The 12,465-nt window shown below is 37.8% G+C and overlaps 1 protein-coding gene across 1 annotated transcript in view; it reads right to left on the reverse strand.

The window, feature by feature from the left end:
- LOC127633066 (matrix remodeling-associated protein 8-like) overlaps positions 1–12,465 on the reverse strand; it is a 34,046-nt gene that overhangs the window by 15,259 nt on the left and 6,322 nt on the right. Inside the window, exons 2-5 of the mRNA XM_052111936.1 lie at positions 8,171–8,197; positions 7,568–7,870; positions 7,311–7,412; positions 6,196–6,654 (exon numbers count right to left, since the gene is read on the reverse strand). Of these exons, the coding sequence (XP_051967896.1) occupies positions 6,196–6,654; positions 7,311–7,412; positions 7,568–7,870; positions 8,171–8,197 (891 nt within the window). The remainder of the gene's footprint in view (positions 1–6,195; positions 6,655–7,310; positions 7,413–7,567; positions 7,871–8,170; positions 8,198–12,465) is intronic.

Consider the following 12,465-nt stretch of genomic DNA (forward strand, 5'->3'; position numbering starts at 1 on the left):
AGCAATCTGGGGAGAAGGGCCTTGGTAAGAGAGATGACCAAGAACCTGCAGGTCACTTCTGGTTGAGCTCCAAAGATTATGTGTGGAGATGGGGAAACTTGCAGAAGGACAACAATCACTGCATCACTCCACCGATCTCTGCTTTATGGCAGAGTGGCCAGATGGAATCCTCACCTCAGTGCAAGACACATGAAAGCTCACTTGGAATTTACAAAAAAGCACCTAAAGGACTCTCAGACTGTGAGTAATAAGACTCTCTGGTCTGATGAAATAACGATTGAACTGTTTGGCTTCAGTTCCAAGCGTCATGTCTGGAGGAAACCAGGCACCACTCATCATTGCGCTATACCATCCCAATGGTGAAGCATGGTGGCTGTAGCATCATGCTGTGGGGTGTTTTTCAGCGGCATGGACTGGGGGACTGGTCAGGGTTGATGGAAAGCTTAATGCAGCAAAATACAGAGATATTCTTAATGAAAATCTGGTTGAGCGCTCAGGACCTCATAATGGGCCAAACAGGACAATGCAAGAGTGGCTTAGGGTCAACTCTGTAAATGTCCTTGAGTGGCCCAGCCAGAGCACAGAATTTAACCCAATCGAACATCTCTGGAGAGCTCTGAAAATGGCTGTCCACCAACGGTCCCCATCCAACCTGACAGAGCTTGAGAGGATCTGCAGAGAAGAATGGCAGAAAATCTGCAAATCCAAGAGTGCAAAATTGTCGCATCATCTCAAAAAGACTTGAGGCTGTAATCGCTGCCATAGGTGCTTCAACTAAGTACTGAGTTAAGGGTCTGAATACTTATGTCAATGTGATATTTCAGTTCCCCGTCTGTCGCTCACTCGACGTTGTGTCGAATGAAGTGACACTAGGGGACCTTCTTGAAGTCCTCAGTTACCTCTGAACTTGAGAAAAGGCCAATGAAAAATTGGCAAACATTATTTGCATGTCCCTCCCCGGAGCAGAGCGGTTGTGCGATTAGCGAGCTGAGATCACTTCTGTTCCACACCTCTGCAGAGCGATGCTGTTGGATCTACGGCACATATCGGCTGCTTTCTCCTTTTCTGCACACTCAGTTTGCCCCTGGGTGCCTCGACAGCTCTTCTAAAAGAGAATCTTTTTTTCATAAAAGAGTTTATTTCTCTAAAAGAGATAATTGTGCCAATTATTTAATATACGAGTAGAATACCAAACATTATTTCACTCACATATCAAATTAATATCAAGTAATATCAAGTTAATATCAAGCCTGAAGAAAAAAACCTTTTAGAGTTTATAAGCAGTAAACAGATATTCTTTATCGTTTGTAATTTCATGAAACACATGAAACTATTGAGGCAATTGATTTAATAGTCACAAGTCCTAATACAATGTTATATGCTGCATAGGTATTAAAATAAACTTGTATAAAATGTGACGCTACGTAGGATTTTCTTGTTATCATCTTGGGAGGTGGTCTATGGATAAAGTAGACCAATCACAGATGTTGTTGTCTGAGTCGACGTGACGCGTAGCCACATTTTTGAAGAGGTGCATGTCAGGCTACGGAGTAGGCTATGCCGTAACCGCCGTAGCTATGCGTAGCCTACGCAGAAGGTTTGACGCTGAAGTACAAATCGGCCTTAATAGGATAAACAGAGTTAAGAATAGGAAATCAAATATTTATTTCAGTGATGGTTGTGCTGGATTCAAACAGTTGTCTTCTTCTTCATGCTTAAACAGGACAGAGAAAAGTTCTGACAGATTTAGGATAGCAGAAGAAAGGGTTGAATAAAGGTTGTAGGGGGAATGAGGAGATGTTGAGGGTGGGCTGACCTAAATCTAAAACAGTCTCCTCATGGCTCAAGGTCTTGCTCTAGCAACAGCTGGCCAGATGCTTTACAGATGAAGCAAACTTCCCCTTTCCTGCAGATAAAATAAAACACTATCCCAAAAAACTACAGAAGAGACAGAGGGTAAAAACAGAGAAAATGCCAGAAAGTATAAAAAAAGAAAGAAACAGAAAAGATGAGAGGATTTACACAAGAAGAAGTACAAATCATTAAAGAAAGCAAGTAATGGGAAAAAATGGCCAGAAAAATAAGTCAAACCACAAAGAGATGCAGCGATAGTAAAAAGAGATCAAGTGAAAGCTAAGATGAACAGTCAGCCAGTTCGTATGATGCATATATACATATTGTAAAACAAAAAATGCAAAACACAAAGGGGAGAATACACTAAAATGTTGCGCCACTTTTGCGCAAGGTATATCAGCACAAAAACCTGTGTCTTATTCACTAACTGTTTTTGAAATTGTACTGCATCTTCAGTATTTAAATGACGTTATTGTCATTCCTTTCTGCGCAAACATGTATCCTTTCTATGTAAATTAGACTCATAATAGATTGCACAAAATTCCATGCTATTTGTACGGCACAGTTTACAAAATTCTATTACTGCCTGTTGAAAGCAGGTAAAATAAATTATATTTAAAAGAGATACTTGAAGAGATGATTCAAGTGTCTGTCTTACAGTAGTGCAGTTATGCTGTATAGTCCTGGCAGAAAGTGTCAGATCAGTTGTCTGCTGCATCCTCCACTATATAGCACTTATAATTGGCCCGCAAGATCAGAATTGCATGTGCAAATTGCATTTAGCAGCGATTTTGTGCTGTTGCCTGATCTGCATAAATCCTTCAGTGAATGGGGAGCTAACCTACTGCAAAGAGCATGTGCAAATAAATGGGCCATTTTCCGGGTCGCAAATCATTCTGAGTGAGTTATTATTCTATCACTTGTGTTGTATGGAAAAAAGATGAAAGTGAAAAGAGACTGAGAGTGAGACTAACATTCTGTTTAAGATTTCCTTTTGTGTTTGATGCTTGAACACAGAATATCTATAGAGTGCCAACACTCACAATTGACCACGAAAGACAGACATTGCAAATCGGAACACTACAGTGTATATACATTAAAAATAAATAAATTACACAACAGTCACTACAGATGTACAGTATGCTCACTTATTTACATTTACGTTTACATTTATTCATTTGGCAGATTCTTTTATCCAAAGTGACTTACAAAAGAGGAGTAATACATCATAAGCGATTCATCTTAAGGAGCCAGTGGTATGAAATGTGCTGCATTACAAAGTTTCACTAGCATCAGAATAGTATTATCCAAGACAGATTAGAGAGCAACAAGAATATATATATATACATGTGTATATACAGTATATATATTATGAGTGCATGGTTAAGTGCTCATGGAAAAATATGTTTTTAGCCATTTTTTTAAGACAGAAAGTGAGACTGGTTCATGGATGGAGTTAGGAAGGTCATTCTGCCAACATGGTAAAATGAAACTGAAAGCCTAGGAAAGTGTTTTGGTGCCTCTTTGTGTTGGTATAACAAGTCCCCGCTCATTAGCCGACCACAGGCTTCTGGTGGGAACGTAGCTATGCAGAAATGATTTTAGGTACACTGGAGCAGACCCAGTGACTGTTCTGTATGCCAGCATCAGAGTCTTTAATTTGATACGTGCATCAACCGGCAGCCAGGGAGGCCTTATGACAAGTGACTGAACAATAAGTTGTGTGGCATGTTCAGAGATGAAGGGTCTTATTTTCCTGATATTGTAGAGTGTACAACTACATGATCATGCTGTCTTTGAGATGTGGTCTGTGAAATTGAGTTAGTTATCGATGGTTACCCCTAGATTTCTGACCATTTTGGAAGGCGTTATTGTAGTTGAACCCAGCTGAATGGTGATGTTGTGTTCAACAGAAGGGTTGGCTGGAAAGACGAGGAGCTCAGTCTTTGCTGGGTTAAGTTGCAGATGATGTTTCGTAATCCAGGCAGAGATCTCTGCCAAACAGTCAGAGATTCGAGCAGTCACTGTGGTGGCGTCACTGTGGTGTAATTTTGTTTTTTCATAAAAATAAAAACAATGGCCACGCAGAAATATTTAATTGTCAATAATGAGTGCAGCAGCCCAGAAAGTACAAATTTTCTTAAAAATTCCACTGAGGTTTGTGTAGTCTAGGGCCCAGCAAATGCAGTATTTCAAAACCATATTAAATGACTTTCCCACATTCTCTGATTAGTGGTTTTGAAGCAGAATCCCCACCCTTCTCTAAACACACAATATTTTTTCCTCCCTTAACTCTCTTTGTCTATAAAAATAATTAAAACCTATCAGTTCCTCTCTGTCTCTCTTCTGTTTCCTTACTTCTTTCCATCTACCAATTCTCTTCACCTACCTCCCTCTGTCTTATGCAAATATTCACTATCTTATCCTCCATTTCCCCTGTCTGCTTGGCAGGACTTCAAAGGAAAACATTCAGAAGGGCTATCAAATGATCCGAACCAGAGCAGAACTCAAACTGAGAAAGCGAGTTCTGTCAATAAGAGGGAGAGACAGTGGAAAGTGAGTGAAAAAAAATTAAAAGATAAATAGGAAAGAAATGTGCATGAAGCAAAAGGAGAATAAGCTATAAAGAAGAACAGCTGCATTTCAATAAGCACTGAATGTGGTGACCTAGACAGCAGGGTAACAAGATCTTTACATTTAAATCTGAGTTCCGGTTGCTCTACTGGTAGATCAAGCTGTTAGAATCACCGAGGTCATGGGTTTGATTCTCATGAAACACAGAGTCAAATGAATGAATGTCAACGTAAAGAATTTTAGTTTAACCATAGACTATAATGTTTTGGGTCATACTGGCTTGTGTTCATGCACTTAATTTTAGAAATAAGAAATAGGAGGGAGTTGTCATTCCAAGATGGTGGTACAGGAGTTATTTTATTTGTTTGGCTCAATATATGCTGACCATGTAATTTTTAGAATTGTGCGAAATTGTTCTGTAAAACAAGTTTCAACTAAACCGGTAATGTGTGCCAACCCTTCCCTCTTTGTCTTGTAAATACGGGCATTTGACAAACCCATAAACTTCCAAAGGGATTGAAAAAAGACAAATTAAATAAGGAGGACTACAAACGCCCATGCCTTGGGCTTTCAAATTTAACATGATCACACATGAAATCGACATATTGCTTCCAAATATCATATACCCTCAAATTGACCCCATTCTGTCAAATTACTGACAAGTGGCATCCCCATCAATCAATTAGAATGTGCTCACTTTACCCTATGGCGCTACTAATATTGTGTTGTGCTGTTCCGGTTCTGGTCCCATGGAAACCAGGGGGTAATCACATTCACATGGTGAATGCAAAACAGAAGTTACATGTTTGCTTTCAAATTAAATTTTCACTCCCTCAAGGTTAGCTCCAACGTTGCTGGAGTTTGGGTAAGGGTGTAGGGTAAATAAAATATGCATTCCTTTTGACTGAACCACTGCATTTTTGTCTATGAACACAACTCGCTTTTGGTGCCATCCTGTGGACATTTTACCACATCAGCATATCCAGCATTGGCCACTGGGGTCAGTGATTAGAATTCTGGTAAATACGTCTACCTACTTTAGTTGTCTGCATTGACATCCAGCCTCATGCAACATGTGAATTGCCTGCCAAGTCTACAGTAAACCATTTTTGAAGCATTGTACACTTTATGAACTGCAGACATGCTCTGCATTTGCAAGCAAAATATTTACTGGCATCTGTGGTGCTTACAAGTTATATTGAGCCAAAGCAACAAACAGGAACTCAAGAGAGCAGCAACTATGCTTGGGATAATTTGGCAAAATCTCTACATGCCACCAGTCAAAGGTTTGGACAGACTTGACTGAATTTATGTTTCTCATTATCATAAAAACCTTTTGATTTAAAAGCTTACATGTAAATGCTTGAAATTCGGTTTGTACTCAGATTTAAATTGAGCTTGCCTACATATGATTTTCAAACTACAATTTGAATTCATCTTTTTTAAAGGTTTAGTTAGACTGGATGGAAATTAAGGAAAATTAACCAACAAGTGCCCAGCATACACTAGAACTCCAGGTTTAATATCTCATGAAATTGGTTGAAAGAATGTCCAGAGTTGGCAAAGCTGTAATATACAACCGTAGGCTACTTTGAAAAATAGATTGAATTGTTTTTTAATAAATTGGTTAATTTGCCTTTAACACTTCAACTAATTTTATTTCTCAGTAAAATGTGGAAAATAGTGATTATAAAAAAAGTTTATCCAGACTTATGACTGGTAGTTAATATCACTTTCTTATAAAGAACAATTGGGTGCTTCTCTTACTTGTGTCTTCATTGGGAAGGTATTGTGGTTCATCTGTGGGTTGCTGAGGGATCATAGGTGTCACGGTAAGCTGAAAGATGCGTCTCTCGTGTAGACCACAGTAGTGATGGTGGAGATGGCAGGAGTAAAGACCCTGATCTAGAAGCTGGATTTCTGATATGATGAGAGAGAAATCTCCTTGCGAGAATGCAGAGGCAGAAATATTCATCTTACGTTGAACGAACAGTGGCCCGTAGTGACGTCTCTCGCCGGAGGCGTACAGGTCGATGAGACGATCGGCGCGGTCATGTCGGATCCCTGGAGGTTGACGGTCCCAATGCACAACCTGCTGTTGGTCCTCCTGACTGTTACCCTCTGTCCAGATGGACCGGCGGTTAACACAAGGGAGAACCACCATGCTGCCCACCAATACTACATACACAGCCTTCTGACCGTCCCAGAACCGCCTCTCCTTGCGTGCTGAGAAAAAAAAAAAACAGCAGGATGATTATGCAGCGCTCTACGTGATTCCAAATGAATAAAGTATCATTGTTCCGGGTTCAATACAAGTTAAGCTTAACCGACAGCATTTGTGGCATATTGTTGATTACCACAAAATATTTATTTGGTTTGATATTTTGTTACGTTATGCAATGGCATTTATATATGGCTTGTGTCCGAATCCTTTTGGGGCCACTCTATATCTCTCAAGCACTGTCTGCAGTATATTAAACAATTTTTTGGTGCAACATACAACAAGGGATTGAAATACTATGGTATAAAATAGCATTGAGTTATCATTTAAATATCTTGGTGAATGGAAATGAATTGAGGAGTGCAAAAGTTTGTCCACCCTTATCCTCACATTCCTCCCATTCTTTAACTCGCAGTTAGCTCCTTATTTGGCATGAGCTCGAACAGTTTAATCATGAGGCAGTTTAAAAGCCAAGCATAGCACAAGTCACCTCATGGAGGTATATTTACCAACCATTTTTATATTTAAGGCCATTTCTTATACATAGAACATTGAAAGGAGGACAGGAAATGATAGGGAGAATAGGGGGACTGTACTGGGAAATGTTGCACATTGGAGTCAAATTTGATCGATTTGACCGTGTCGAAGTGCATTTACCAACCTGACTTGGTGACATTAAGCTGGACTTTGATTGACTCATAGAGGTGGCAGTAATGATGATGTAAATTACAGGAGTAGATTCCTTTGTCACTCATTGCAACATCTGTTTAAAGAAGCAAAGAAAACATGTCTTAATTTAATTAGGTGGCACCAAAAATAAAAGAAAAGGATCAGTGTGAATAATTCTGAAAAACTGATGCTGCTACAGTATTTGCTTTTGTGTTATTATTAAGTTCTAGTTTGTGTTGCAACTCTCACCTTTGATTACTAATGAGAAGTTGCCATTTTTGAAAGCAGTCTTGGGCATACTGATGCGTCCCTGGTTGTAGCCATTGTAGATGCGCTGGTCTCCCGCAGAAAACATGTCTATTACACGTTCCATTGCATAATCTGGGCCACTACGAAGGAGATCCCAGTGTACTACACGTTGGCGGTCCTTTAGGCGGTCTTGGGTCCACACCATGCGCTGACTATGACACTGCAATATTGCTCGAGATCCCTGGGGGGCGCTGATATTGTACATAGCCACCACCACGCCACTGCCATCGTTTTGGCCTAACGCTGAGACACAAAGAGCCAGTTTCCAGACAAAGATTAAGTCTAACTGTACACCAAAAGACACTATCAAGCATGATCACAAGTAAATGGAGAAGTGCTGTCGTTTCAAACCATATGTTGTTTTAGTACTACCAATAAATAGAATTTTAAATAGTTATGGCACTTTCAATTACAATCAGCTTTGGGTATACTTGAAATGATGTTGTCCATGTAATGTACTTCATACACTTTTGTTTAAAATGTTATGGTCCTATATAGTATGTTCAAAGTGTTGAGAGTCACAGTAAGTAATGTGCTGCTCACCAGGGCTGAAGGCGAATGAAGCCAGAACTGTAACAGAAGCAAACAGAAAAACTAGTTAAAATTAAATACACAGCTATCAAAAACAGCAGTCAGCACTGAACTGGGCCCCCTCATGAATTTCATCCCTGTGTTAAAGAACAGTGATTCACCATATGGGTTCATCACTCTATTTTAGGACATCAGGGTTTAGATTCGCTCAGAAAAATTCACAGAAGCTTGAAATGCTCTGAAAACCTGTTTACAGTAAATGTCATTTAAATACACATTTCTTAAATGTTAGTTTTTAATGGTCTTCTAGCTTGAATATGTTCAAACATTCATCAAGAACAGACAGGGGGATACATCAACAGTCCTACATGTTAGTTTTATTGTGTTAAAATGGCAGTTCTTTGTCAGCAAACATTTGGGAAAAGTGAGCAGCACCAATATTTTGACTTCTCCTTCTCCTTCTCAACCTCTAACATCTGAATGGTCTATTTATGGAATGATGTTTGACTGACTTTGGGTTATTAACCCTCAGAAATAAACACCTCTTCTCCTTACATCTGCAAGAACAGTCAAAACACACAACTAATAAAACACTAATTTGTGACTTTTGGTTAACTGAAGAATTAGTCAATAAATATTTAATTACATAATACTTAAGCCTGAAATACTTAGTTTTGCTGAAATTCCACTCATCCTTAAAAACTACTAAAATAACAGGCAAAGACAACACAAAGGTCACAACTTAATTTCAAACAAGGTAAGGTTTGTCAAGACACACTTTGACATTAGCCTAAAAAAGACTTCCGAAAGTTCACAGTTTGACTTTAAAGTTATACTTTCACATACATTAGATAGTCAGATAAACCTTCAGATAGATACAGAGAGAGAGAGAGAGAGAGAGAGAGAGAGCAACTTAAAGATGACCACAGGACTTTTGTGGGTTTGTTTACAATTGAATTTATTAAGTGATTTAAATTAACGCGCATTCCGCTGGTCCATGTGAATTTTGATTGCCTGCTATGCAAAAGCCCGATCAGTTATAAAAGACATAGCACACTATGTAAAAACAGTCTGAAGGTGTGTACCATGTTTGGAGTTAGCTTGAAAGATCTAGGAGAAGTTAGTGGTTTTTTTTTAAAAAAAAAGAGAGATATTTAAAAACCAAATCCTAAACCAAGTTAGTAGAATAACAGTGTTTAATATGCCTTTGGAGCTGTAAAATTCACATAATCATTTTGCTTTCTAACAGATCAACATACCACTCTGGACCTTAACATATGTCATACTCCTTTAAAATTGGAAGCACATAGAATGCATTACAGTAGGTGTGTTTTTTTTTGGTGTTATGAGAGATTTATCTACTGTGAAAATGGGTTGGTTTACTTCTTTATTACACTCACTTAAATAACCAAATACTAAGATATGCAAACAATTAACTCTTCGCAACCATATAAAACACGTATCATTTTATGAAAATTCAGAAATGTTTTGCTCAGAGAATCTGTGCGTCTTTCAATACTGTCTTAAGCAGCTGTGACTACCATTCATATGACTCAACAACTGGCACAGTAACCAGCCACTGTCTGTGCAAGCAATTCCAAAGAGGCTGTTCTTCTGAAAGGATTCACGGCCCAAAAAATCATGCTTTTTAGAGGCTTCTAGAGGTGCATAAATATTAAATTCATTGAAGTTATGCTACTCATAAATACTTCTATTTACCTGGCTTTCAATCTTAATATTGTCTTTTAGGGTTGTTGAATGTCACTATGATTTTGTGTCAAATTGGAGAAAAGGAAATAGCTTTGTGAATGTACAACACAAACCCTGAGGGTAATAGAAAGGCAGTAATAAGCATGTGTTAGAAGCCAGAGAAACCACAAACATCACAGTGAAAAAGAGGGAAGGAGGAGGGAGGGGGTAAACGGTTTGGAATCTGCTGAGAAAGCGCTCTGAAAAGCAATGGCTTGTTGTTATACTCATGTACGTTCTTCAATCACACACATGCAAACTCGTATACTAACCTGCTAAGGGCAAAGCTACATCTGCACATAAAACTGTGAAATCATACACATCTATGTTTCTTTCTATATAATATCTTTCTTCATTTATTTTCTTCATTTGTTCAAATTCAATCTAGATAGGAAAAAAATACACTATGCATTATTCAACCAATAACTTATATTATGGGTAAGCTATAATTTGAGGATTTAAAAAAAAAAAGAGTGTAAATCAGTAAAAAGTCTGAAGCTAGGGCTCAGATTTTCTTTTAATGCATTCATATTTCAGTGGAACATACCCAAACTTCAAAGGAACTGAATACTGTATAACTAAGTTTTTTATGAATATGCAAATGACTTCATAAATAGTTCTACACCTAAAATAAGGCAGCATTCTCCCTCTCGATCCAGCAGAGAAAAACTTTGAGCAGTGTCATTGAGCTGTGTTGTGTTGAGCTAAGTTGTGTTAACATCAGTAAAGCCATAAGCTGTCCAACTTCACCAAGACTTTTGTTGTCTTACAGACCTGCAGAGAGTGCAGAATCATAATGCTCTGTACTGTTAATAAAAACTATAACAACAAGGTAATATGTCTAGTTCATTTATGCTGAATGGTGTCAGGCAAATCTAGGCATAAAGTGCATTTGGCCCATAGATATATGTATCTTAAGAAAGGGAGGTTTTTAACCATTTTAGAAGCTGAAAATTTGTCAAGATCCAATTAAAACAGGACTTTCTGGGTTAGTTTACAGTGACACATCGATCTCTAATTGAAGAATGAACCAAAATAAGCTAATCGTAGTTTTAAAATACTGACTCAACTGGTGACAAGATGAGTAGGTCTGAATAATAATAATAAAACTTTACAAGGTTTCCAAAAAAAAACAAGCTTATTTCTTCATAGTTTCTGTCAACTGAATCAACCACTGAGTCACTCTCGGTTTTTGCTAAAAGTACAGAATCAGGTCCAATATGCTAAGTTAGGGGAATTTTCTTGATTCATTCTGCTCTTAGGGCAATGATTTAGTCCCAAAAATATGCTTGCATTCACCAGGCATGGCAAGACAATATTTTTAAACAGAAAAATATTAAAAGCATTTCTGATGTTTAAAATGATGTAAACTTACACTGTAAACACTAATGTTGTAATTACTGGAAAAATTTAATTGTCTTAATTACACATTACTTTAATGTCAAGTTTTGGGCTCAAGTTCCTTGAACTTATTTATCTTAAACATCCATAGACTTAAGATTTTAAGTGTTAACTTAAATTATTGAGTACGAAATTGAGGCTATGCGGAATACCTAATTGAATTATTGAATTAATTATGTTCCCTTGGTCAAAGGGAATATTACTATTATTATTTTTATTAAGAATTCGTTGAGGTTTTAGCTCTTTCATAGACTTTTTTATGTTTTGTTGAAAATAGTTGTTTCATATGATCCGTGCCCCCTTTCGTCAAGTTTGGACGATGTTAACACTATCTCAGTTTTCCTTGTGCATGTGCAACTGAAGTATAGGGATCTATGCATTTCTGTGGAGAAATACGTTTATTTCCGTTGTAATTAAACATTAGAAACAACAACATTTATAAAGCAGATCTGAGATAAGTCTACTTGCATGTAACCTTAATGTAAAATGTTAATTTCATTCTATATGAACACCATTACTCAGTTCAACTGAGGGAACGAGTTTAAACTTTTTGAGTAAAGTCAGCTTAGGGATTTGTGGGGGATTTACTCCCCTTTTCTCCCCAATTTGGCATGCCCAATTCCTCGTGGTGGCATAGTGACTCACCTAAATCCAGGTGGTGGAGGACAAATCTCAGTTGCCTCCGCATCTGAGACATCAATCCATATAATTTATTATGTGGCTTGTTAAGCATGTTACCGTGGAGACCTAGCGAGTGTGGAGGCTTCACGCTATTCTCCATTGCATCCATGCACAACTCACCACACGCCCCACCGAGAGTGAGAACCACATTAAATCAAATCAAATCACTTTATTGTCACACTACCATGTACACAAGTGCAACAGTAGGTGAAAGTCTTGTGTGCAGTTCCAAGCAACATAGCAACCATGACAGTGACGAGACATATACCAATTACAATAAACAACATATTTACACAACGCAATTTACATATCAAATGTACACATAATTACACAACACAATAATAATATACAATGTACAGAAAACAATACACACAATATAGAATACACATACAATACAAATAAAAAATAAAGCGTATATAAAAAATATATATACAGTAGTTGTATTTTGGACAATATATTTGTCCAGTGTGAGATAT

This window comes from Xyrauchen texanus, chromosome 39, assembly GCF_025860055.1.
Source record: "Xyrauchen texanus isolate HMW12.3.18 chromosome 39, RBS_HiC_50CHRs, whole genome shotgun sequence".
NCBI classification, from domain to species: domain Eukaryota; kingdom Metazoa; phylum Chordata; class Actinopteri; order Cypriniformes; family Catostomidae; genus Xyrauchen; species Xyrauchen texanus.